Source organism: Meles meles, chromosome 7, assembly GCF_922984935.1.
Source record: "Meles meles chromosome 7, mMelMel3.1 paternal haplotype, whole genome shotgun sequence".
Taxonomy (NCBI): Eukaryota; Metazoa; Chordata; class Mammalia; order Carnivora; family Mustelidae; genus Meles; species Meles meles.
Genome location: NC_060072.1, coordinates 10,192,547 through 10,219,388, shown reverse-complemented (window position 1 = coordinate 10,219,388; position 26,842 = coordinate 10,192,547). Strand labels below are relative to the sequence as shown.

The 26,842-nt window shown below is 56.2% G+C and overlaps 2 protein-coding genes and 1 non-coding gene across 3 annotated transcripts in view; all 3 read left to right on the top strand.

Moving 5' to 3' along the window:
- The first annotated feature begins 2,425 nt into the window (after positions 1 to 2,425).
- On the top strand, positions 2,426 to 9,141 carry NOL12 (nucleolar protein 12). The gene is made up of 6 exons (XM_046014028.1): positions 2,426 to 2,556; positions 3,867 to 3,972; positions 4,296 to 4,344; positions 4,749 to 4,891; positions 6,571 to 6,668; positions 7,084 to 9,141. Exons 1-6 carry the CDS (start codon positions 2,474 to 2,476, stop codon positions 7,247 to 7,249), a joined length of 645 nt encoding a protein of 214 aa, XP_045869984.1. The 5' UTR covers positions 2,426 to 2,473; the 3' UTR covers positions 7,250 to 9,141.
- On the top strand, positions 5,766 to 5,896 carry LOC123947824. The gene has a single exon (XR_006819854.1). It is a non-coding gene; the product is annotated as a small nucleolar RNA SNORA21 (small nucleolar RNA).
- An 8,212-nt stretch (positions 9,142 to 17,353) lies between the features above and the next one.
- Positions 17,354 to 26,842, top strand: part of LOC123946966 (TRIO and F-actin binding protein) — a 52,185-nt gene continuing 42,696 nt past the window's right edge. Inside the window, exons 1-4 of the mRNA XM_046012872.1 lie at positions 17,354 to 17,467; positions 21,955 to 22,094; positions 23,612 to 23,807; positions 24,774 to 24,942. Coding sequence (XP_045868828.1) covers positions 17,354 to 17,467; positions 21,955 to 22,094; positions 23,612 to 23,807; positions 24,774 to 24,942 — 619 coding nt within the window. The remainder of the gene's footprint in view (positions 17,468 to 21,954; positions 22,095 to 23,611; positions 23,808 to 24,773; positions 24,943 to 26,842) is intronic.

Sequence of the window (26,842 nt, the reverse complement as noted above, 5' to 3'; positions counted from 1 at the left end):
CACACCAAGTAGGTGCTCAATAAACAAAAAAGTGATTCGAGGTGAAACCAATCCAAAGAATTATTATTAAGATTTATTAATTTATTTGAGAGAGATGCCCACGTGCCCAAGTGGGGTGAGGGGCAGAGAGCCAGGGACAGAAGCAGACTCCTGCCTGAGCAGGGACCTGACCAAGGGCTCAACTGGGGCGCCCTCTCATGACCCTGAGATCATGACCTGAGCCCAAACCAAGAGTCAGACACTTGACAGACTGAGCCACCCAGGAGCCCCCAAAGAGTGGTGGGTGTTTCAGACCACGAGCTGCAGTGTTTTTCTGGAGTCTGGAGTCTGGGTGTGGTCCCAGTCCCTTGGCTCCTCTCCTGGGGCAAGGGGATCTGAAATCCCCTGGGAAGTGTGAAGCAACGGTCCCTGCCTGAGGTGGACGCCTTCACGCTGCACTGGGCGGGGGCTTTTGCACAGGGGGCCTCCCGGAGCGCTCTGCAACCCCCACCCCCGGGGGGCAGACAGGCAGTGAGGGCTAGGTGGGCTACAAGGGCCAACCAACCGCCCAGAGCTCCCCGCTCTCCCTAGCCTGGAAGCTCAGCGAAGGCAGCAGCCAGGGAATGGCTCCCTACACCACTTACCTACCGGGCGACTTCCCTGCCTGAGGCTCCCTTTCCTCCCCTCTATAATGGGGTCGGAAGCAGCACCAAGAGGGCCAGCTGGCTGTCTTGGGGCAGCACGACACTCTTGATCTCGGGATGGTAAGTTCAAGCCCCTCGTTGGGTGTAGAGATAACTCAAAAAAAAGTCTAAAACTAAAGAAAGAGGGCCGCCTGGGGGGCTCAGTCGGTTAAGCGTCTGCCTTCCGCCCAGGTCATGATCTCAGGGTCCTAGGATGGAGCCCTCCATGGGACTCCCTGTTCAGCGGGGAGCCTGCTTCTCCCTCTCCCTCTGCCCCTCTCCCAGCTCCTGCTTGCACACTCCCTCTTTCTTTCTTGCTCACTCTTTCTCAAATAACTAAATAAATAAATAAATACCTTTAAATAAAATAAAAAGAGAGAGGAAGGAAGGGAAGGTACAAGCACCAACCTCACAGGGCCCTTGTGAGGATTCACTGGAATAATCCACAGGAGACCCTGAGAACATTCCTCAGCACAGGAGGAGACAGACCAGCCCTGTAACCCCTGATAAGTTGCCTCCATTCTCTGAGAGAACAGGTAGGTCCCTTCTCTGGGTGCTTAGCACACAGTAGGTGCTTAATACATGTATGCTTACTTATCTCTGGGCTCCAGTCACTTGTCCAAGAAGGGGGGGGGGCTGGGCTTTAAGAGTCTGATATTCCTCAGATATCCCTAATCTCAGCCCGTTCTGGGGTCACCTCCTCTGATGGCGCTCCGGCAGCCTCCTGGGCTCCCCGCGGGAGAGGTACCATCCCCAACGCTGTAATGATCGCCAGCCCTGCCAGACTGGCCAGTCCTTCAAGGCGAGGGCAGCCGTCCCTCTGCAGCGCCGCTGCAGGGATGAAAATTGAGAGTGGGGCGTTCAGGCATAGGATCCCAGTTACTAAGATTCCCCTTCAGGTGGTGTTTTACTGAATGCCTTCACACAACCGTGCTCATCTTCCGTAAAGGTTGTGTTATTATGACACCCCCATGCCATACCTGGGGAAACGGAGGCACAGAGTGGGGAGAATGACTTGTGTAGCAAACACAAGTGTGGATTGTGTTACTTACACGCAATGTTACACAGCTCACGTGTCCTCCTCATCGTGGTTCTCACAATGTGGTCTGTGGGCCAGCAGTACCAACATCCCCTGAGAACTTGTTAGCGTTGCAGATTACGGGGTTCACTGCAGACCCGCCGAATCAGAAACTCTAGGGTGGGGCCGAGCGGTCTGGGTTTCAGCAAGCCCTCCAGGGGATCCTGATAAACGCCAAAGTTTGAAAACCATTGCCTTGCACAACCCTACCAAAGTCACTATAATTATCCCTATTTTACAAATAGGGTAATTGTGGCCAAGCGAAGGCAATCGGTGTAGAACCACAGCTGTAATTGGGGGTACCAGGATTCTAATCCAGGCAGTGTGGCGCCAGAAATGGGTTCTTGGAGACCACTAACGATTTGACATCAGAATCAGAAGTACGATCAGCAATATTTGGCCACTTGCTAATAACTCCGTATTGAGCGGCTACTGCTTGCCCAGGCACCGTGCTAAACTCTGGAACGTCTCTTTCACCGTTGCTGGTCGAGGAGAGGTACTGGGGTTAGGAATCACCGGGGCGGGGGGGGGGGGGGTGGGGGGTGGTGTAGGTATCTGATTGTTACACTCAGAAGGCAAGCACCTGGAGGCGGGCTCCGCGGCCCCTTTAAAAGGCGGAGCCTGAGCAACGGAACTGAGGAGCGTAAGTGCGAGACGTGCCCGAGAGGCTAAGAACGAGACACCCGGAAGTGTCTGAGGGTGCTGGAACTGCGCCGCCGAAGGCCTCGCCGCTATGGGCCGCAACAAGAAGAAGAAGCGAGATGGCGACGACCGGCGGCCGCGGCTCGTTCTCAGCTTTGATGAAGAGAAGCGGCGGTGAGTGCCAGGGCTGGAGCGGATTTCCTTGGGGCCGCCGGCTGGGGCGGGCAGCTGATGCTCACGCAGAGGTCCCTTCCGGCCCCGCCCTCGCGGCGTGGCCCGGCTCCCCTCCGACATCCCCCTCCCCTGCGGAATGGAAGCGGCCGCGCTCGGCCCCCGCACCCGGGGGATGGAATCGCCCGCCCCGCCCTCCCTTCGCTCGCTCCGCGCCCGGGCTGGCGGGGCTCCTGCGGTGTGCGCAGCGAGAGGGCGGGTATGGGGACCCGGAGCTGAGGCTTCGACGTCCGGGGCCCAGCCCGGCGGCCCCCCACGCGGTAGACTCAGCTGTTGTTGATGAATGAGGAGGGAGTGAGATGAGTGTGGCTTAAGTTGATTTATGCCCTCATCAGAGTGTCCTGAGTTCCTTCGATGTGTGGGTGCCGGATCTCAGGACCCCGAGCTGCACCCCTAAGCCTCAGCGTCCGGTCCATCAGATGTTTCCCGCTCAGAGCGCCACTTTGCCATGTGGTAGTGGGTCAGCGAAAAGCCTAGTGTTGAAACTTTTTCCGGAAACTTTGGAAATGGGGCAGCCAGCACTAGAGAGATGAGAAGGAGCCCAGATCAGATAGGGGAGGAGAATGCGGGGAGAGGGGGCACCCACCGGCCCTACAGATGGGTCGGGGCAGGGCAGGTGTCCTGGGGAAATGGGGTGCCAGTCCAGTGGAAAGTTTGTGGACGTCTGGGTGAGGGTGTCCTTAAGAGCCTACTAGAAGTGGCTAATTCCTTGACTGGGTCAAGGAATCTGGCAACCTAGAAGCGGCCCCACCTGTCCTGCCCACGTGCCTGGCCCTGTTACCTGAGGCCGAGAGCTCTGGAGGAAGGTGGGTGGAAAAGGCAGCATCTCCCTCTTTCTCCTAACCTTACAGTCTCTATGACTTTCGGTAAATAGCCTAGCTTCTCTGTGCCTCAGTGTCCCCACCCGTAAAATGGGGATCGGTACCTACCGCATAGATTGTTGTGAGGAATACATGAGGTAACACATACACTTTTTAAAAATCTATTTGAGAGAGAGAGCGAGCACACAGAAGCGGCATGGGTGGGGGCGAGGACGAGCAGAAGGAGAGAGAGAAGCCGACTCCTCCTGATGCGGGACTCGATCCCAGGACCCTGGGACCTTGACCTGCCCAAAGGCAGACGCTTAACCAACCGAGGCCTCCAGGTGCCCCTGTGTACGTTTTTGTAGCGGTACGGTATTAGTGGTTTTTCTCTTCCTGGCATGAGCCTTTCCTTGTGTCTCCTCCTGACTCTTCCATGCCTCTCTCCTGCAGGGAGTACCTGACTGGCTTCCATAAGAGGAAGGTAGAGCGGAAGAAGGCAGCCATTGAGGAGATCAAGCATCGGCTCAAGGAGGAGCAAAAGAAGCTCCGGGAGGAGGTGCAAAGGGCGGAGAAGGGTGCGGGAAGGGGGGTAGGGAGGGAAAGAGAGTGTGTGTGTATAAAATGTGACTCTTAAGGGATTTACATCCTTGGATGGCCTTAATAGGGGCGTCTGCAGGAATGAGGGAAGGCATGGGGAGCAGTCTGTACAGGTAGAATCATGGTGGGCCCTGGTGGGGAAGGTTGAGGATGGAATCTTCTGGTGTTTCACCAGGAGTCAGTCATTCATGGTCTCACTCACCCTGGAGACGAACAGCGCTCCGGCCTGGGGTTGGCAGGAGAGGCCATACTCAACTGTGTTCCCTTCCCTTTTGGTTTCAGCGGCATCAGGAATACTTGAAGATGCTGGCAGAGAGAGAGGAGGCTCTGGGTAAGTCCTGTCTTGGCCCTGACCTTGGGTGTCAGGCCAAGAGGCCTAAGCTTATTTATCCTTTGGTGGGTGGAAGCGGAGAGATGTGGGGGCTGGTCAGAAGCTAACTTCCCTAGCTCTAGGGGTCTTGGTGGTGAGGCAAGGGCCAGGGGTGGTCTTCAGTGACCTCTAAAAGTGAGTGGATCAGACACAGGGAGGACCTGTGTCTGAGGTCTCCCCGGAGCATCACGGGGGGGAGTGGAATTGTTTACATTTATCTGCGGGCCGGACTCTGGAGCCGGTGACTTCTTGGACAGTCTCCCATAGAGGAGAGGGGCCACTGCACTCTAGGGCCGGGCAGGGGGTGAGAGTCTGGTTATGTGCGCTCTGAGGCTGAGACCCGGTTCTGTGCCCACCTTGCGCAGAGGAGGCAGATGAACTGGACAGGCTGGTGACAGCAAAGACGGAGTCGGTGCAGTATGACCACCCCAACCACACGGTCACCGTGACCACCATCAGCGACCTAGACCTCTCGGGCGCCCGGCTGCTGGGACTGCCTCCACCGGAGGTGGGTATAGCTTCCAGCCCTAGGGAAGACGGGTCCCAGGTGCAGACGGGCCTGTCGGGGGTGCTGAGTGCTGCCCCCTATTACGGGGATTCCAGTGCGAGGGGCTCTTTCCCTCCTGGGCCCTCTTTCCGGCCTGGACAAAATCCCCGACCTTGGGGCTTGTCGAAGCCGGTTCCGTGACGCAGCAGCTGTGGGCACGTGGGCAGGTGTCTTCGCCAGCAAGTTGGGAGGGGGTGTGGTGGGGGAGTCCTGGCTGATGGCACCTGTCCCATGGGATTGCTGAGAGTGTAAAAGTGGTTCATCCAAGGGAAGCGCCAGCGATAGTGGTGTGTGGTGGTCACTCCATGCGCGGGCACAGCAGTAACACGGCCCGGCCATGCGCACGAGCCCGGAGTTTGCAAGCTGTGAGTGGGGAGGTACTCGCAGATTGCAACCAACATTTAATTATTTGTTTAAAGATTTTATTTATTTATTTGACAGACAGAAATCACAAGTAGGCAGAGAGGCAGGCAGAGAGAGAGAGGGAGGAAGCAGGCTTCCCGCCGAGCAGAGAGCCGGATGCAGGGCTCCATCCCAGGACCCTGAGATCATGACCTGAGTCGAAGGCAGAGGCTTTAACCCACTGAGCCACCCAGGCGCCCCTGCAACCAACATTTAAAAAAGAAAAAAGGGTCCCCCTTTTATTTATTTATTTTTTGAGATTTTATTTATTTATTTGATAGGGAGAAACACAGCAGGCAGAGTGGGAGAGGGAGAAGCAGGCTTCCTGGCAAGCAGGGAGCCCAATGTGGGGCTCAATCCCCAGACCCTGGGATCACGACCTGAGCTGAAGGCAGACGCTTAACTGACTATGCCACCCAGGTGCCCCAGGATCCCCTTTTTAAAAGCACTCGGTGGGCCCTGACTCGGGAGCCACCGAGCCTTCCAGAAAGGGCACAGGAAAGCACTGCTTTCAGGTGAAGCAGCAGCGTGTTGTGTTGTTTTGCTTGAGTTGGTGTGACCCGGTGTTCCCCCTCGGTGGCGGGGACAAGCTGCTGGGGAGCTGCTGGGGCGCATGAGCGAGGGAGAGGCTTTGGAAGCGCGAGGGAAATGTTAACATGGTCAGCACCGCCTAATAAGCTCTCAAAACAGCGACAACAAAAACAAAATTAAAAGGTCTTAAAAGTTAAAAAGAAAAAAGGAAAGCAATAGAGCAGAATGTCACTAAAAGAATCAAAAAGCCTCCCAGTGAAGTACCATCTCTCGAAACGGTTGTTTCTCTCGGAGCAGCGTCCGTCTGGGTGGGACGGGCATTTCAGTCCCTGTCCATCCCCAGTCCACGGCAAGGCACGTCTCCTGTCACGGAGGAGCCTGGAACCAGTGCTTCTGGCGTCCCTACCGCGCTCCCGCTCCTTCTCTATCTCATGCTCATTCTTCTGAGTCCTCCCGGCCTCCGCCTGCAGCGGACGTGTGGACGCTCACAGCTGGAGGAAGAGGGGCACGAGGCTGGGAAACTCGGCTCCTCCTGCGTCATCTCTGCTGCAGGGCTGTGCGTGCCTTGTCCACCGTGGCCTTCTCCGAGCCCTGAGCCGGGCCTCCAGGCAGCAGGCCGGGCCCCTCCCCGGCAGAGCCGGGACAGCTGGTGTCAGGCCCCGCGATCTGCCGCTCTGTGTGACAGTCCTTGTTCTCTGCTTCTTTAGCAAGGGACTGGCCACAGGCCCGAGGAAGAGGTGTCCTCCACGGAAAAGCCGACCAGAGCCTTACCCCGGAAATCCAGAGATCCCCTCCTGTCCCAGCGGTGAGCCCTGGCCTGTCCTCCCCTAGGCTACTGCCCCTTCGTGACTGACAGTGGATGGGGCCGGAGGAACCACCTCTGGCTGGCCTGTGGCTGGTGGCATGGGGCAGCGACTCTGCTCTGCCTGTCTAGTGTCCCTCCTCCCTATTCCCCATCCCTGCTCCCCAACAGTGGCCATCCCTGGGTGCCCTTAGTGCCTGTGGTAAGGGCCCTTTTTATGAGCCAAGGAACTGGCAGGCCGTCTGGGATCAGAGCAGCTGCCTTTGGCATGGATTTGGTACTCCTGGCATTCAAGGCCCGTACTGACTTTCTCCGTGAGTCAGGCAGTCCGTGCTCCCCCAGCCCAACCTTCCACGCACGCCCCTGTCTCCACAGAGTAAATGCACCCCAGCCTCACCAGCCTTGCACCCTCCTACAGGATCTCCGCTCTCACCGCATCACTGCACGCACACAGCCGCAAAAAGACCAAGAGGAAACGTCCCCGACGGGCCCCGGACTCCACCAAGAAGCCCCCAAGTGCCACCCGTACGAGCAAGACCCAGCGCCGCCGGCTGACAGGCACGGCCCGGCACAGCGCAGAGTGAGCCCCGAGAACCAGGCTGTGCCCAGCCCGGGCTGAAAGCTTGGCTTTCCCAGGAACCCAGCCCCGAGGGAGTGACTCTGCGGCCCAGGCCTGGGAGGCCAGCACCTGTGGCCTGGAGCTGGGACTCGGGGAGGGGGCAGGCAGCTGAGAGGTGGCTCCCGGTGGGAGGAGCCTTCAGAACCGAATCGGGGTCATCTTCCCACCTGTGTCCCCACGGAGCCCTCATCAGATTTCTGAAACTGAGCGCGCTCGTGGTCTGTTTGTCCTTGACCCTGACGCCACATGCCAGGGCCCAGCTTCTGAGGCGGATGAAAGGGTCAGGTGCTCCACCCTCTCGGTCCAGCAGTGTCCATGTGGGTGTGAGAAAGTGGTAGAATCCAGTCACCTCGCCAGTGGGAGAAGCCACTGCTGGGCCAGGGGCGGGGCGCCGTGCCAGACTCCGCCCATCACTGGACAGACTCTGGGTCTGTCCCTTCCTGGCCTCGCTGGTCTCAGCCGGAACTGAAGTGGTGGGAGCAGGTGCGTTCCAGGAGCATTCCCCACCCAACTCGGGACCAGTGAGAGACGGGGAAGGTGACAGGAGAAGCAACAAGTCCCACCTGGCCCCGGGGTGGCAGCGGGGGTGCGGGTGCTGGCAGGAGGGGAGCTGAAGTCCCAAGCAGGTCTTTCTGCTCAGCCCAGGGAGGGCTGCCGTCAGGGAGGCTCAGGAACAGGGGCTCCGTAGGCTGTGTCTCAGGGGGACTGGCACTCTCCCGTGTCACCATCCAGACCCGCTGTCTGGTGCCTGCGCGAACGCCACACCTGGACATGGGAACGCCAAGCTCGGGCTTAATGGGTGGGAGGCGCTGTGACCTGGTCCTTTGGCCGGCTCTTCCTGCTAGCCTCTCTGTTCTTCGGGTGGGGCGACTCGCTCTGCTGGGCTGCATCCATCCTGGGCAGAGGGTGGGGCCTGCTAGCAAGCTCTCCCGGTGCTTCTGGTGCTCAACCCTGGGCAGGGAGTGTGAGCCTTGCCCTCGCCCACCCCCACCGGGAGCAGAACACATCCTGGGCCTAAGGGATTACACAGGGGTGGGCATGGCTTTGAATCCTCACTCTGTCACTTGGCCTCCGTGTGGGCACTTTGCTGTGCTGACCTCTCTGGGCATATCCCCACATGTAAGAAGTCAAGACACCCCCCCCCCCCCGAGGCTGACAGGAGCCCTGAGCACGAGCCATCTCCCGCAGCCCCTGGCATCCCGCAGGAGCACCTGCGGCGTGCGCGCGCCCGGCCTCTGCTGGCCCCTGTGGTGGCTGACCCACGTCTCTTCTCCTGTCCCCAGTGCCACAGGGTCACTTACCATTTAGATCTACACGTTGTGATGTTTACAAGTATTAAATTCTCATTCGCTTTCTTCTGTGTGCACCGTCAGTTCTCACAGCAGACCAAGGAGACTGAGTCAGTGATTTTGTCCATCTTGGGATCGGAGGTGGTGGAATCAGAACCCCCTGGAGGACTTGCCTTTTCTCCCCGGAGCCCCTCTCTCCGTGCTCCACACAGGATTCTTTCCTTGCCGCTCTCCCATCTGGTGGGCCTCCTGGCCTTGGGGCTTCTAGGAGCAGTGTAAAGAAGGATTCAGTTTAGCTGTATACAATAAAAAACAAATTTTAAAAAAACAACTGGCTTATATAAGAGGTTAACAGGGAGATAACTAGCCTGGAGCCGGGGGCATGGGAGCTTGGGGGGCTGGGACGGCAGGCTTTTAGCTCTTTGTTTTGTGCCATTTTCAACCCATGGCTTCCACCTCATGGTCCAAGATGGCTGCTTGAGCTCCAGCCATCATACTTGCCTTTCAGCCAGCAGGAAGGAGGAAGGGTTGAAGAACATGTCCCTTCTTTTAAGAACATTTGACGCTTGTCTTGTGCCATTGGTTGGGCAGAAGGCAAAGACAAGGGGTAGGAGGAAGAGGGAGCTCCTGGCTGTGGGGAAGGCTGGGTCCTGTGGTTCGTTCTGGGGACCCATGTTCCCAAATAAGAATTGAGGGTTGTGTGGGGCGCCTGGGTGGCTCTGGTCATGATCCCCTGAGTCCTGGGATGGAGCCCTGGGAAATCTGCTTCCTCTCCCTCTGCCCTTCCATGCTGCCCGTGCTCTTTCTCTCACTGGCACTCTATCTCTCTCTGTCTCGCAAATAAAAATCTTGGGACAAGCAGCAGAGGCTCCCACAGAAGCCAGATATATAAGGAAAGGACTGTCATGACCCAGCTGTACGGACCCAAAGCCACAGCAGACACTTGCTTTTCTGTTCTTTGGTTACTGCGGTGAACTTCCCCGATGCTACCAGAAGGAGCCCAGCCTCTCAGTGCAGTATAGGAAAGACCCTCCCGGGTAGGATGTATTTTCGGGCGGCTGAGCCCTCCGCAAGGGGGATGAGTGGGCAACCTGCTGGCCCTGCCCGCCTGGGCCCGGAGCTGTAGAGAAGAGGGTTCCATGCCAGGGAAGCTGAGCCTTTCCTCCTCTCCGAAGTCCCCCGGACCTCAGAGGCTGAGAGCCCCCAGGTTTGAACTGTCGACCTCAGTGGCTCTGGCCTGGGGTTCCCAGTTCGTCCTGAGCTGGAGACCTCCCTGTCTGTTCTATTGTGAGCGGCACCAGCATGACAAAAGTCCTCCAAGTCTTGAGTTGACACCTTGCAGATGTCAGAGTTGCCCCTTAGATGTTCACAGTCTGCTCACGCCTTTCTCGCTCTGCCTGTGAGCCACCTCCTCAGAGAAGCCTTCCCTGATCCCTCCTCCAGCCCTGGGAATCTGTCCCCACCCGCTCCCAACATGGGCTCCAGTGACACTGTGTTTCCTTCTTGTAAACACTGAACACATCGTCACCCGCTTATGTCTGTCCCCACTAGCAGACCATGAGCCTTCTGAGAAGTTGGGTCTCTCTGAAGTTGCTGCGTCTGCCCCTGGCACAGGGCCCGGCTCCCCATAGGTCCTGAGCCAGTCCTGCCTGAGTGACATGGGACCCAATCCCCCACCCCACAGGGGCTCCCAATAACGCTTGGAATAATCTGTTCTAGAATTTTCTTGACCGCACTGCCATGTTTGCCTGTCTGCAAGCTTCTGAATCTGTTTTTCTTTTTGTTTTTCCCCTTCCCTTCACCACATCCATCTCTCCTGTGCGAACTTCGCCCTCTCCCTTGCACCCTAGTTAGCACGATTGCCAAATAACAACCAAAAGAGAGCAGATGGGAAAGGAATTTATCAAGCACTTCTCACGTGCCGGTCACGTTACTAACTCAGAAGCATGGCAAAGTGGAAATTAACTCCATTTGATAGGTGAGAAAACTGAGTCTCCACTTACATAATGTCTGAAGTTATCTGTCACAGCTAATAAGACATGGTCCTTGCATCCCAAAGAGGGACAGACACATGGACGTCCCTCTGGAGGTCAGGAGTTCAACAGTGTCAGAGAGCAGGCTTCCTTACAGTCCAGAGGCAGAGAGGAAGGCATCCAAGAAGGCTTCCGAGAGGAGGTGATCCTTGATCTGAATCTTGAAAGATGATCTGGGTTGGCCAGGCAGCTGAGGGAGGGGATGGGTGGATAAAGGGCCCTGGTGAGTAAAGGTGGGGAGTGGTCAGAGGGGAAGCAGCTGTAGAGGCCCATGGGCCCCAGACCCTGAAAGGCCTCAAACTTGAGCTGAGGACATAGACCCTTATCCTGTGGGCAGTAGGAGCCCTTGAGGTGGGGCTGGGGAGTCACCAGGGGCAAGTCAGGGTCAGTGATTGATTTAGAGAGATCTCCCTGGTTTCAGTGTGGAGGCTCCAAGACCGTGTTGTCGTTATTCCGGAAGAGGCTGGGAGGCCCTCCTTTCATGCAGGCAGCCATTCACTCTCTCACCACGCATTTATTGAGCGCCTCTGAAGTCCCAGTCACTGGGGTACATTGATGAGCAAGAAAGGGTGGTCCCTGCCCTCCAGCGATTTACATTTCATGAGCTGTAGCTGTAGGGACTCAGTGGAGGAAAGAGGATAATGGTAGCATTTATTGAGCACTTACTGTATACCAACCACTCTTTTTTTTTTTTTTAGGATTTTATTTATTTGTTGCGGGGGTGGGGGAGAGAGAACGCACACAAGCAAGCAGGTGGCAGTCAGAGGCAGAGAGAGAAGCAGGCTCCCCGTTGAGCAAGGAGCCTAATGCAGGACTCCATCCCAGGACCCTGGGATCATGACCTGAGCCGAAGGCAGCAGCTTAACCGACTGAGCCAACCAAGCATCCCATTATACCAGCCACTCTTTACAGGGTTTAACTCACTGAATTCTCAAGGTAACCCCACAGGCTGGGCAATTCCATTAAGCCCATTTTGCAGGTGAGGTATATAGAGGTAGCCCCCTCAGGAAGCAGGTCACTCCCTAGATACAGACATTAATACTGCCTGACTGGCGGAGCAAGCTGAGTCTTACCTTTGAGGGGCGCCCTCACAAGGTCCAGAATGGGAAAGACACTCCAGGAGCCATGTGGGTCCTGCACAGGATCTCTGCTCAGTGCAGTGAGACCTTACCTAACGCTGGGGAAGCCAGGGAGGGCTTCCTGGAGGGCGTGCCATTTAAGTTATCACTAAGGGAATGAAAAATCTGTGATTTACCATTTCAGAGACACTGCATAGGATAGAATGCCTGAACATTAGTTTGGTTTGACTCGGAGTATTTAAAAACAGCTTGATTAGGGGTGCCTGGGTGGCTAAGTCCATTGAGCATCTGCCTTCGGCTCAGATCATGATCCCGGGGTCCTGGGATTGAGCCCCACCTCCGGCTGCCTGCTCAGTGGAGAGTCTGCTTCTCCCTCTCCCTCTGCCCCTTCCCCTACTCATGTTCTCTCTCTCTCCATCTCTCCTCAAATATATTAATAAAATCTTTAAAAAAAAGAAGAAGAGGGGTGCCTGGGTGGCTCAGTGGGTTAAAGCCTCTGCTTTTGACTCAGGTCATGATCCCAGGGTCCTGGGATCGAGCCCCGCATCGGGCTCTCTGCTCAGCGGGGAGACTGCTTCCTCCCTCCCCCCACCGCCTGCCCCTCTGCCTACTTGTGATCTCTGTCAAATAAATAATAAAATTTTAAAAAGAAGAAGAAGATTTCTGCGGAAGGGAACAATTCTGAACGTTTACCCAATTTTTTGAGGTGAAAACCAAAACCAAAATAGGTTGACTTCGCCGATTTCATGTGGAAGTTCGGGTTTCTGGCTTCTTCAGTAAAAGCAGGCTTGGCTGCACCCGATCACCCCTTCCCAGGGTCGCCATGGACTGGAGTCAGCCCTGGTGAGCCTGTGGGACACTCGGGCCTTCCTGCTTCTGCTCCGGCATGTCTACCTGGCCCGCACACAGCGCGGGATCCTCCGCCAGGCCTGTGGACAGGGTGGGCTGGGAGGAAACTGAGGTCAGAAGGGTGGAGTGGGGCCAGAAGCATCCACTTCGTGGTTCAGCCACGACCATCCTGCCCGCGAATCCTGGCCACGGGGAAGAGCATGAGAAAAGGTGGAGGTGAGCAGGCGCAGACCCTGCAGGGAGCAGAAGGCGGGTAGTGTCACCAGAATAAATGGTGACAAGGGTGACCTGCGCTGCCCTGGCTGCCTTGCGTCCTTAACCCTGAGTCATCTGAGCCACCCCACAGGACTCCGGGAGTGTGTTTTTTAGACCAGGCTCTGTCAACAAGTAACTGAGCGGCTTTGGGCAACTTGCTTCGGCCTGAGTTTCACTGCTACACGATGTGGATGGTGAGGGCCATCCTTCTCATCGCAGGGAGGTGTTGGGAGAAACCCGACTGTGTATGCAGAGAGGCCGGCTTTGCCCCCTTGGGAAAAGGAGGGACTGTTATCCTCAACCACTCTTAGAACCACTGTCTCCCCACCCCCAAGAGGGCGACCTCTTCCAACAGTCCCCAGAGCTCCCTGGCCCCCTCCTCCTTCCTCCTTCCAGTCATCTCTCCTCCAATCTGCTGGCTACTGCCCACCTGCCTGCTGTCCCCTCCTGCCCTCAGGGCCTAGCCAGGCGGCTCCAGAGCTAGGGACAGCCCTCAGGACAACCCCTGTTTTGCCCCTTGACTTTTCCCTTCTCCCCTCCCCCTCCCCAGCCTCACCACTCTGTCCCCCTCCGCCAGACTGTTTATCCCGCTGGGGCCGGCAGCCTCACTCCCTCTCCCCCAGGGCTTTGTCGGATGTCACCATCTCAGCGATGCCTTCCCTGCCCACCTTATTTCAAGTGTAATACCCTCCCCACACCAGCCACTCCCACCCCCCTTCCTGGCTTCATTGTTCTCCTTAGCACCTCTCACCAGCCTTCATACTCCATATCTTGCTTATTTATCTTGTTTGGCATCGGGGCACCTGAGCGGCTCAGTGGGTTGAGTTCCTGACTCTTGATCTCGGCTCAGGCCCTGATCTCAGTGTCGTGGGATGGAGCCCCGAGAAGAGCCCCACATTGTACTGGGCTCCCTGCTCAGCGGGGAGTCTGCTTGGGATTCTCTCTCTCCCTCAGCCCCTCTCCCCCTCCCTCTCTCTAATAAATATATAAATAAATCTTTATCTTGTTTGGGGTCTGTTTGTCTCCGCTAGAATGTAAGCACTAAGGAATCACGAGATTCAATCTTTTGTTCACTAAGTATCCTCAGTACACAACTAAGTAGGGGCTCCGTAAGTATTCAATGAATTGAACCGTCAGGAGGGCCACCCTGTGTTAGCTCTAGGTTTTACTGATTGGTGGGGGCGAGAGGGTGGGGGGATGTGGCTAAAGTGCCCCAGCCATGTCCTGACCCTCAAACTCAAACCAAATGTCTAACCCACACCAGGCTCAGAGAGGTCAAGTAACTTTCTCAAGATCACACAGCCAAGAAGTGCTACATCCAGATGCCAAACCTCGGTCTCACTACTTCCTGTTTTGCTCACGGTAACTGGGACCAAGCTAAAAGCTCATTATCCTTACTACTAAACTGAGTCTCCACGCATTCCATCCTGGGCCAGGATGACCTGTTCAGGGGTTATCTCTTCTACTGGTCAGTGGGGTTCTCATCTCAGGAGGCACAGTTTATCCATGTTGCCATCTCCCCAGTGCCCAGCAGATATACGTGTGAGGGGCACCTGGGTGGCTCAGTGGGTTAAGTCTCTGCCTTCGGCTCGGGTCACGATCTCAGGATCCTGGGATGGAGCCCCGCATCAGGCTCTCTGCTCAGCAGGGAGCCTGCTTTCCCCTCTCTCTTTGCCTCTCTGCCTATTGTGGTCTCTGTCAAATAAATAAATAAAATCTTAAAAAATTTTAAAAATTAAAAAAAAGATATATGTGTGAAAGTCTGAGTGAATTAGTGAATGAAGATGTTCTGTGGGGCTAGTGGAGTCAGACACACCAGGGTTTTAGTCTTGGCTCTGCCTCGTACTAGCTGCGTGACCCTGGCAAGTTAATTGTCCTTAGTTGCTGTGAAATGAAGATCTTGGTACTTAACTCTTTGGGTTACTGTATCCTAATGAATGTGAAGACTTTGGAACAGGGGCCAGTACATAGTACAGAATAAATGTTATCTTAAAAAGGGGGCAGGGGTGCCTGGGTGGCTCAGTGGGTTAAGCCTCTGCCTTCGGCTCAGGTCATGATCTCAGAGTCCTGGGATCGAGCCCCACATCGGGCTCTCTGCTCGGCGGGGAGCCTGCTTCCTCCTCTCTCTCTGCCTGCCTCTCTGCCTACTAGTGATCTCTGTCTGTCAAATAAATAAATAAAATCTTAAAAAGAAAAGGGGGGCAGATTTAAAACAAAACAAAAAAAAGAGAGAGAGAGAGAGAGTTGTGCATTTTGTGAGTGAGTTCTTCATCAGTGGAAGCGAGCGAATGGAGGCTAAAACCCCTGGGCATTTCGTTTCATCCCGACAGGTTCTACTTACTACTCTTCCCATTTTACAGATAGGAAAACTGAGGCACAGAGACTTTAAGTCTCTAGCCCAACATCTGGAGTAAGGCCAGTCCAGGGAACTGTATCGAGAGTGCACCGGCGGGGAAGAGATCAGAGGGAGCCAGGCCCATCAGTGCCAGCTCTCTAAAGGGTCCCCCTGGGAGCCCTGACCCAGCAGCGGCTCAGGCTAGACGTGCGGCGGGTCCCGCGCTCAGAGGCGTCTGGGCGCCGCCCGCCTCCGCCCCGCCCTTTGCCCTCGGGTTGCCCAATCCCGCAGCCTTTATGTAAATGAGGCGCCTAGATCGAGCCTATGGAAGAGCGGCAGGGGAGTGGTCTTCGTCCACCTCCCGGGCAACGTTCTGATTCATTGTTAAAATAGAAGCTGTGACCCCCAGCACCCCACCCCGGCCCCCGCTGTGCGTGGAAACCGGAGCAGAGGTCAGTAGTACTGCGCGGTGGAAAGGGGGTACGGGGGCGGGGAGAAGACGCTACTGGGGTAAGGTAGAGGGGCGAGGCATACGGAGAGGGACTGGGTGACCCGCTGGAGAGGTCCAGGAGTCCATTCTCCGGGTGGGGCATGAGTGTCCGCCGAAGGTTTTTCATTGTTACAGCCACACCTAATGTGCATTTTAGAGGATTCTGCCAACTGGTTGGGGATAAGGAGGAGGAGGAAGCCAGAGCAGTGAGGGGCACGTGAAATAGAGCTCCCAACAGCCCCCAGGGAAATGAGCCGCCCTCTCTGTCTCAGGCGATGGTCCTTTATGTGGTCAGAGCAGGAAAGAACCGCCCAAGCTGGGCGGGACCGGTGCGCTCCCCCTTCCACCGCTGGGGCAGGGTCGTCGCGGGGAGATGATGGCCCAGGGAGGATTGAAGGGCCAGTGGGTACCCCTCTCACACACACACACACACACACACACACACTGGCTCCTGCCACCTCCCCAGGTCTGATGGTGGAGAAGCCGGGAACCTTCGCCCTGGCTGCCCCAGGGGAGGATGTGAAATTCCGCAGGTCTCAGCTGAGATTGGCCACCAAGGCCTTATGTCCTCGTATGCTTTGGAGGAAACTCACCAGGTGAGGACTGGTGTGTGGGCAGATGACCTGGGGGGCACCGCAGGGTGCTTGGGGTTTGGGAATATGGGTTCCTCTTCTGTGCCACTCGCCTCCTGGGGCTCTCTGTGAGCAAGGAAGGTATCTTCAAGTCACTCTTTTATTGGGGTCTACCCCTTCTTCCGCCATCCCAGGACATGCCCCTGGAGCCCTCAGTGGCCTCACCCAGACGGGAGGGCCCCGTGCTCAAGTCAGAGCACTGGGGCTTCTTTTGGGCTAAACCGTGCTGCCTCCTTGCTGTGTGACCTGAGGTGGTTCACTTTTGACCATGACTTTGTCCTCAACTCTGAAAATACCTGCTGGCCTTTTGCTTCACTCCCAGCATTGCCCAAGAAACCTGTGTGAACTGGCGGTGTGTTCCAGTGCCCCTCATTTCCACCTCCGAGAGGGTGGGGGGAACACAGACCTGGGTTGGAATCTAGATCAGCCCCTGGGACCTAGAGCAAGGTGTGGACCCTCGGTGAGCCTTAGTTGTTCATCTGAAATTGGCATTGACTTTATCTACACTGTGGGGTAACTGTGAGGCCAGGGTCCCCAAACTTTGGGGTGCATTACATCGCCTGGGAAACTTGTTGTAAATGCACAACCCCAGGCCTCACCTCCAAGAGATTCTCACTGGGTGGCTCTGGGGAGGGAATTGGGAATATGTTTTTATTTTTATTTTATTTTTTCTAAGTAATCTGTTTCCCCAACGTGGGGCTCAAACTCACAACCCCCAGATCAAGAGTCGCATGCTCCACCGACTGAGCCCGCCAGGAGCTCTAGGAGCGAGCATTTTGTGAGCAGCTCAGCTGAGTCTAATGCAGTGTCCTTGGAACACACCTGAGCAGCACTGCAGTGATGACTAGAAATCTCCGGGCAAGTGCTTGGCAGAGTGCCTGGTGCATAGTAGGTGCTCAATGAGGGTTGACCGAGTGATTGAATGAACAGCTACATGAATGGATGGATAACCTTATTTCCTTAGTCCTTATCTGTCTGGGGGCAGCTAAGGCTGGGTTCTGGGGGCGCTGCCAGCCAATCACCTGGGCCTTGCCCTCTCCCCCCGTCCCGTTCTTCCCAGGTCCCCCCATAGGATCGCAGGAGCTACTTAAGCCTGACTTAACCAATATGCAGGAAGACACTGGGAATGCCCCGCGTGAACACTCCGAGGCCAACGTGCTTGCCCAGAGCTGCTGTCAAAGCTGCTTCCACCCCGAGGAGGCCCACAGACCAAGGCAGGAGGTAGGCCAGCTTTCCTGAGTGGTTGTGGTGGTCTGGGATGGGGGTGTCTGTGACAGGCTATGCCTGGTGGGCCACTAACTTGTCGCCGAACACAGACACTGAACCGAGAGCTTCTGCCCTCTGTACGATGAGCTGGTGAGACCACGTCGTGTTTCCCAAGTGCAAGTCATTCTCCTCCTGCTTTTGCGATTTTTTGCCATGGCAAAAAATGTAATCTAGTACTTATTTTATTATTCTTTTTTTAAAGATTTTATTTTTATTTATTTATTTGAGGGAGAGAGAGAATGAAGAGAGAGAGAGCATGAAAGGGCAAAGGTCAGAGGGAGAAGTAGACTCACTGCTGAGCAGGGAGCCTGCTGTGGGACTCGATCTCAGGACTCCGGGATCATGACCTGAGCTGAAGACCGTCGTTTAACCAACTGAGTCACCCAGGCGCCCCTTATTTCATTACCCTTAAAATAAACACCACTCCCTTTTTTTTTTTTAAGATTTTATCTATTTATTTGACAGAGACTACAAGTAGGCAGAGAGGCAGGCAGAGAGAGAGGAAGGGAAGCAGGCTCCCCAGTGAGCAGGGAGCCCAACGCTGGGCTCGATCCCAGAACCCTGGGATCATGACCTGAGCTGAAGGCAGAGGTTTTAACACACTGAGCCACCCACGCGCCCCAATAAACACCCTTTTTAAAAAAAATTATACTAAAACAAAACTTTATGTCATCACCACAAATAGGAGACTAGGAGCATATCCTTTATATAGAAGGTGAAAATGGAAGAAAGAAAAGGAAGAAAATCAGAAATGTCATTAAATTCTAACTAGAGAGTGTTGTCAGCTGAAGGCTTTCAGCCTGAGTCTTGCTGTCTTTCTTTATTTTTTTTTTAATATTTATTTATTTATTTGACAGACAGAGATCACAAGTAGGCAAAGAGGCAGGCAGAGAGAGAAAGAGGAGGAAGCAGGCTCCCTGCTAAGCAGAGAGCCCGATTTGGGGCTCCATCCCAGGACCCTGGGATCATGACCTGAGCCGAAGGCAGAAGCTTTAACCCACTGAGCCATCCAGGCGCCCTGTTGTCTGTCTTTAAAAAGAGAGATTGGGGGCACCTGGGTGGCTCAGTGGGTTAAGCAACTGCCTTCAGCTCGGGTCATGGTCCGGGAGTCCTAGAATCGAGTCCCTCATCGGGCTCGCAGTTCCACGGGTAGTCTGCTTCTCCTCTGACCTTCTCATCTCTCATGCTCTCTCTTACTGTCTCTCTCTCAAATAAATAAATAAAATCTTAAAAAAAAATAAAAAGAGAGATTGGTACGTGTTAGGGAGGCATTAAAGGTACCCCAGCATCTACGGGAGACTTTGTCCCTAGAGGTACTGAAAGAGTGAAAGGGGAGCTTTTTCTCACTTTGCCATCCTCGTGGTCTTATGCCAAGCCCCGCTGTGTGTAAACCCAGAACTCCTGGTACAGAAGCTACGAGAAGCATGGGAGTGTGAGTCTTCATGGACCCCTTCAAGCCTGACACCCCCCCCATGGCTCCCTCATTCCCAGAGGGTCCTGAGGCTCCTCCTGAGCCTGGCAGGCAGCTCCCGCAGGGCGTTAGGCTCCAAGAGGCGGCGTTCGTAAGGAAGTTCCTGTTAGCTTCAGAGCCAGGCAAGCCAAAGTCCCAGTCCTAGGTTTGCCATTTACCAGCCGTGTGACCTGGTTCTTACTGTCTCTGGCTTCCCTCTCCTACCAGGGGAAGTGGGGCAACAGAGCCTTCTCACTGTGGCACCGTTTAGTCCAAGGACATGCGGCTAATTCAATACACGTTAGTTTTCTCTCTTCCTCCTTCCCGACCCAAAAAATAAACCTGGGAGAGAATTTTCTACACGTCCTGATCCCTCCAAGAATAGCTCTCTCCCCTCAGTGCCAAGTTCAGAGAAACATGCCCCGCCAGTCCGTCTCTGACGCCCGTGCCCTTCTGCAGCGGGTGGGGAGACGCCAAGTGTGGAACTGGGAGAAACTTGGATTCAGACAGGTCTGTCTGTCCGGGCTGAGACTTTAGGCCAGCTCGTGTGTTCGCACATAAGGACCAGGCGCCTAAAATGTACCAGGCATTATGCCAACAGGAATGTGCAGACCCGTGGGCCCAGGTCCTAGGGCAGCCCTCTCCCTGAGGCTTTCTCTAGCTCCCCTAGGAGTCTGGGTGCTGGATGCCTCCCTTCTCTGCTCTCAGCTGAGCCTCCCCCAGGCCAGGGTGGGAGTGGTTATCCCTGGAAATCAGGAAGCCTGGACTAGACCACAGACAGGATCTGTAGAGGGAGGACCAGCTAGGTGGGAGGGTCCTGCTGTCTGCCAGGCACCACACATCCCTTTTCAATGTATTTATTCTTTTTTTTTAAAGATTTATTTATTAATTTGAGAGAGAGCGAGAGAGAGAGCATGAGCTGGGGGAGGGGCAGAGAGGGAGAGAGAGAATTCCAAGCAGACTCCCCACTGAGCAGGTAGCCCGACAAGGGGCTTGTCATAGGGTTCTTCTAGGGGTTCAATCCCAGGACCCTGAGATCATAACCTGAGCCCAAACCAAGAGGTGGATATGCTCAACGGATCGAACCACCCAGGAGCCCTTTCACTGTATTTATTCTTAAATGTATTTAACATTCTATTGATTTAACACTAATAAAATTCTATTTAATGTCTTCACATTATTTATTATATTGGAGATGTGCAGACCAGGCACTGTTCTCCGTCCTTTACAAATACTGACCCATTTAATCCTCCTGACATCCCTAGGAGGTGGCCGTTCTTATCATTCCAGTTTTGGAAATGAGAAAACCAGGCTCAGAGAGGGAAACCACCCGGCTGAGGTCACCCAGCTGGGAACTGGAGGCGCCAGGATTGGGCCCGATGTCTGTCTGAGGCCAGAGCCCGTGCTGACCCGCCAGACGGGAAATCAGAGCCAGGGACTGGCGACGGGGCCCGCTCAGGCAGGCAATGGGCAGCGATGGGGGCTGTGCGTGGAAGCAGGGAGGAGGTGCCGTGACAGGCCGGGGATCCTGCTTGGGCCCAGCTGGGCCGGACCCCTTGGTGGTACCCAACCAGCTGCTTCCTCGCTCATGTGGCAAGGTCCCCAGGGCGGCCAAGGCGCCAGGCTGGGCTGTGGATCTGACACCTCCCACTGTCGAGTTGTGATCAGAATCTGCCTCCAGGGCAGGGGGCGAAACTGAACCCTCACGGGCCTCCTCTGGCTTGGACGGCCTTGCAGACACCCTGGGCCGACTCCTTGGCACCGTCCAGGGGTCCGCTCACAGGGGCTTTCTCGGAACTCGGGGCGCCGGTGCCCACCCTGCCCTGTGGCCGGGCTGTAGCCTCAGCCCTGAGCGCTGAGCTCCGGGGTCCCTGGGGAGCCCGCGCCCAGGCTGCCCCCCCCCCCACGCCGGGCTCTCAGGTGAGCGGCGGGGATCATGTTCCTTCGGTTTCATGTCCCGCATTGTTCTTGGCTGGGCCCCGGCTTATGAAAGAGTAATGAGGGGCCCCTGCTCGCAGTCGGCCCCCTCTAAGGTTTCCGCTGCCTCGGCTGCTGCCGCCACGGCCCGGAGTCGGGGCCTGGGAGGGCGGCAGCGTGGGGGCCTGAGCCGGAGCCCCCCGGGGACGAGGGTGCTGACAGCCGCCAGCCGCCACCGCCGGAGCCCGCCGCCCAGGTAACCTGAGAGGAGGCGGGGTGCAGGGTGCCTCGGCCACCGGCTCCCACCACCAGGGAGGGCCCGCCACCCCGGCGACGTGGGGAGGAATGGGGGGGCCCTCCCGCAGGCGAGCTGCCGCCGTTCCCCCCGGGTGAGCCCAGCAGGTGCCTCTGCAGGTGTGGCCTGGCCAAGGGCGGGCAGGGGAGAGAAGGGCCACCGACTCAGGGCCCCACCTCCACCCCCAGGTCCTGGACCCTCCTGCCCTGAGCCCCCTGTGTCCCCCGCATCCCCTGGAGCAGGGCCAACCTCCCCTTCTGAGGTCTTACTTTCCCGTCCCCTCAGACTTCCGCTTTCTCCCTCAGACCCTTTCCTGAGCTCTCCAGGTGGGCTTTGCCCCTCCTCCTCATGCTCTGCCCTTGACCTTGTCTTCCAGATGCAGAAGACCCGTTTGGGCCCCTTTGTTTCCTTCACACCCTCTGGCACACACGCACATGCACCGACACACATGTAGAAATAAGCTCACGTGCATTAGCATGCTCCCCCGCCGCCTTGCAGACACAGGCACTTGTGCACGTTTGCACACCCACAGGCCTTTCTACGCACACCTACCTGTACACACACGTGTGCTTGCACACACTCTGTGCCTCTGCTAGCCCCTGGCTTGGGTCCCCAGAGGTGCTGCCGGCCTGATGGGCAGCTCTCCTTGAGAAGCCTGAGATCCCAGGAAGAGATGCCCCGACACTCTTCTCCGTGGCCTGCTGGGGGGAGGGGCTCCGCAGGGGGAGGGGAACCCCCACGTGGGCCAGGAGCTGCCTCCTCTCTCCAACTCTGCCCCAGGAGCCGGGGAGCCCTCCCAGTGCTGAACCGCCTTACTGTGACCTGCCTCGCCGCCCACCTGCCTCTGAGGACCCTCCCCGTTCCTCAACCTCCGGCTGCCCATCGGTGGTGGGCCCGGGCCTTGGGCCAGGACTGCAGAGGTAGGTAGAGCCACAGGGCTTGGGGAGGGGCTCCCTAGAGGAGGATGCCCTCAACCATGTCACCCTTCACCCTTTCGCAATGGTGGCAGCCGCGGGCATGGGTCACATGGGTGGGTCATGCAGCCTGGGAATGGGCCGGCGGTGGGCATGGTCCTCAGGTCCTAGCCGAGTTTGCTCCAGGGAATGGAGCAGCCCAGCACCCACCCTTCAGGGGGCAAGACCCCTGGCCTGCTCACATTTCCTGGTTCCTTTGGTACAGCTTTAAAAGATCAAACAGGTGGGCCCCTGACCGCGAGGTGCTCTGGGCTCTGGGATTCCCTCCACTCCAGGCCTGAGCTGAGCTGAAGTCAGGGTGCCTTGGGAGGGCATGGCCGAGGGCCCAGAAACCTGGGTTCCAGCCTCAGCTCCATGCCTGATAACCTAAGGGAATGTCATTCCCTCCTTGATGCCTCAGTTTCCCTGTTTAACAAATAAGAGGAATAGAATCAAATCAGCTTTGCTTTGAACATGTATGCCTCACAGACAAGTATTACTTAAAAAAAAAACGAAACCAGCTCTGCTATCGAGTATGTTTCAGAAAGTCCAGGATAAACGAATTTGAATATCTTTCTTGCAAGACTTGTCAGAACCTTTAGTTTGCTAACAGGCCTTGTGCTTTTGGGTAGAGAGGTAGAAGTGTGCCATACGTCCCAAACTCATCTGACCACAGACCTCTTTTTGAGGGCCGTCATTCCTTTCCATCTTGTAGGTTGACCCGTGGGTCACTCTTTGGGGACATTGCCATCTGTAAGCCTACCTGGGCCTGTGGCCATCCTGACTGCCTTCTCTAAAGCAGGGCTTTCTCTACCACTCCCTCCCTTGGCATCCAGACTGGTGACCCTGTCATTACCCCTGGAGCTCTGCTATCTCCCGAAGCCCCCCTTCAGCCCAATATACCTGTCATCTCACTTTTTTTTTTTTAAATATTTTATTTATTTGACAGAGAGAAATCACAACTAGGCAGAGAGGCAGGCAGAGAGAGAGGAGGAAGCAGGCTCCCCGTGGAGCAGAGAGCCCAATGCGGGGCTTGATCCCAGGACCCTGAGGTCATGACCTGAGCTGAAGGCAGAGGCTTTAACCCACTGAGCCACCCAGGCGCCCCTGTCATCTCACTTTTACTGAGCTTGGGGGGAGGGGGGGTCCCACTCCTGCTCCAGTGATAGAGGATTGGCTCTGGGATCACAGGCATGGTTCACCATGCGGCTCTCCCCCTTCCTAGCTCTGTGATCTTGGCCAGTCCCTGGAGCTCTCTGAGCCTCAGTGTCTTCATCTGTAAAATGGGCGCCATGACACATATTTCAAAGGGACACTGTTACAACTGAATGAGGCCATCCGTATGAAGAGCCCAGCACAGCGAGGCCCGAGTGTTTGCTCCCTCCTTTGGTCTACTGTGGTGTGTGTATGCCTGGCTGGGGGTATTGGTCCCTAATTCCCATGACTTTTTGGGGAAGAAGTCATAGGTCTGTCTCTTCTCCCAGGGGTCCGTCAGCAGGGTCCTCAGCAGAGGTCCCCACCGCCGCTTCCGGGAGCCAGAGCCAGGAATTGGAGGCAGGACCCTCTCTGGAGGGTCTGGCCTCCTGCCTGGGTGGCAGCTTTGACGAACGCCTTGACTCTGGCACCAGCTCCAACCCTGACCACGACACCCCTGATGATACCAGCGACTCGTCCTCCGTGGTGAGCTGGGGAGGGCAAGGTCGCCCCTCCATGCCAGCCCTGGGGCCAGACAATCCTCTTACACCAGGGAACTGGGCCATGGCCCTTGGAGACTTAGCCGTCTCCTCGGGCCGCCTGGACCAACTGCCTGGGAGGGGCAGGGGTCTCGTCCATGAAAAGACGGAAGGAGTTTCAATGGGCAGGGAGATCCGGGTCAATCACCAATGGGGTCAGTGTGTCAAATACAGCAGGCCGGGATGTTGGGCGTGCTGTTCAGAGCAAGGACTGGTTCTGGGCTTTGTCCTGGCCACACACCTCTGAGCTCCATGACCAGCCCTGGCATAGATCCCTGGGGGACAGAGGAGAGGGAGCAGGCTGGGGGAGCCTAGGCTGGGGGCTATTTGGCTGGGAGAAGAGAAGACTCGGGAACTTCCTGGGGTATTCGCCCCTCCAAGGGCTGTCGCAGGGCAGGAGAGGCAGGTTATCTGTGAGACCTCCGAGGGAAAGTGATGGGATGGCAGGCGTGGGCTCGAGAAGGCTCACCACCTGCTTTGAGGTAGAGACTTTCATGGCCCCATTCCAGGGCAAGAAAACTGAGGCTCAGGGAAGGGAAGCAACCTACCCGAGGCCATGTGTCTGGGAAGCAGAGGAGCAAGGCTTTGAACCCACTTCTGTGTGCGCCCTGGTGATGTCTCTGGGGATGCCTTTCTACCACAGGGAGTCTAAATGCCCTGGGTTCAAGTCCCCTCCCGCCTAAACTGTTTCCCAGTTGCGTGACTTTGGGCAAGTTCTTAGCTCTGACGTACATGCCTGCCTCGCGGGTTGATGGAAGATTAGCTCAGTTCAGCTAAGAGCCCCTTGGGGTCCTGAGTATACAGCAGGTGCTCTTCAGTGTCAAAGCCTTTCCCTTTATCTACCTATCTCCTGCTGGGAGCGCAGGTCCTAGGGGCTCCAAACATTCTTTCTCCTCCCTTCCCCCTCCCGCAGGACTGGGACACTGTTGGAAAGCAGGAGGAGGCCCCCAGCTGGGACGAGCTCACCGTGATGATCCCGAGGAAGCCCCAGGAAGGGCCAAGAGCTGACAGTGCCCGAAGGGCTCCATCTCTCCTCACCCGGTCTCCCGTGGGAGGGGATACTGCAGGCCAGAGAAAAGAAGGTGAGTCCTGGCTAGGCCATCTTGGTCACTGTGACCACAGGTGTGGTGATGGCCTGGGGCCTGGCCATCTGGGTCCCCCATCACTTCTTACTTTGGTGGCCTGAGTAACAACAGTACAGTCCCCATGTAATTATGGAGCAGCCACAGTGTGCCATGTGACCTGCTTTAAATACATCATCTCACAGCTGGTTGGTTAGGATCAGGTTGCAATTGACAGAAATCAACGGAACATAAATGGAATGACTCACAGAAGTAAAAATAATTAGGCGGCTGTGACTTCAGGTATGGCTGGATCCAGGTGTTCAAATAGTATGAGAAATCGGGTCTCTGCTGTGTTTTCTTCTGCTTTGGCTCCATTCTCAGCCAGACCTTCCCCTGGTTGTGGCATGCTGAGCCCCGCAGGACCAGGCCATATCGTACCTACAGATCAGCTCCCAGGAAAGAGGGTACAGTCTTCCCAATAGGGTTTTCCCTGGGACCCAGCGTGGGTCCTGTGCCCAACCTGGTGATCAGAGATGGGGTCAGGCCCCAGCGCACACCTCATGGCCCGAGAGTGGGGGAGGAGATTGCCTACAGGAAATCAGGGGGATTGTTTGCAGAGAAAAGGAAAAGGCCACTGGGCGGGCCAAGCCCCCCGATGCCCATGACCCCAGTGAGCATCTCATAACGTGAGCCCGGTATGGGTGATGGGAGCATGTGGAACATGGGAGTCCGGGGGAGAGAGAAGGCTGATGTAGGGGGGGGCACCCACACTCTGACCCTCCCTCCAAACCTGTTTTTCCTGCTGTCTATTCCATGTCACCACCATTCTGACGACTTAGGCCCCAAATCTTGTGTTCTCCCGATTTCTCTTTTTCTTCACCTTTGTCTTCAATCCGCAGTTCTGGTTAGCTTCACCTGCAGAGGACACCTCAAATCTTTTTTGCCATCTTTGCCCCTTTTGCCATCTGTACAAGTACTCCCTGGCCAAGCCACCAGCGCCCCTGCTGGATTGTCACCAGAGTCCCCTCCAAGCCTCTGGGTTCCGCCCAGCCCTCTCGGTCAATTCCCCACAGCAGTTGGAGCCACCTTTAAAAACATGAGGGGCACCTGGGGGGCTCAAACGGTTATGTATCTGAGTTTTGATTTCTGCTCAGGTCATGTTCTCAGGGTCGTGAGATCGAGTCCTGCATTGGGCTCTGTGCCGAGTATGGAGCCTGCCTGAGGTTCTCTCTCTCCCTCTGCGCCTTCCCCACTCACATGCCTGTGTGCTCCCTCTCTCTCTACCTCTAAAAAAACAAACAAAAGCATGAATCAGATCTTATCACTGCCCCACCCCACTGCCTGGCCCTCTCAGGCCCTGGGGAGAGGGTGCGTGGGAAGAAGTAAGATCACAGAGGAAAGAGGGAGCCAAATGTCTCCCTGGAGTGAGAGCGGCTAATAGGCAGTTGGGATTTTGTATGAAATACCTGCTTTCTTGCTTGTCATGCAGGGCAGTGTTGGGAGAGAGGGGGACCGTCACTCTGAGCCCTGCTTGATCAAAGGCAGCCTCGGAAGGACAGGCTACACAGAGCCCCGCCAGCCAGCGGGGGGACAGGACATCGTGCCCCAGGACATCTGTAGAGCCTGCCCTATGTGCACATAGGGGCACTGTGGGACAGAAGTCAGATCCTGGGGGGGCTGGGCTGAAAGGGATGCTCGAGATGGGTGGGCAAGGAAGAAGCGGCGGGGGGATGGTGACCCAGCGGAGAGGCCCTGGGAGTTGTGGGAGCCCAGCTCAGCCAGTCCTGCCTCAAAGGGCGAGGCAGGCACTACAGGAGGATGGAGTCTTTCCAGAGTGCTCAGCACTTCCTCAGCGGAGGAGACACAGTGGAAAACTAGAAGGCGGAGCTCCTCCCCGGATGGAGCAGGGATGACGGTG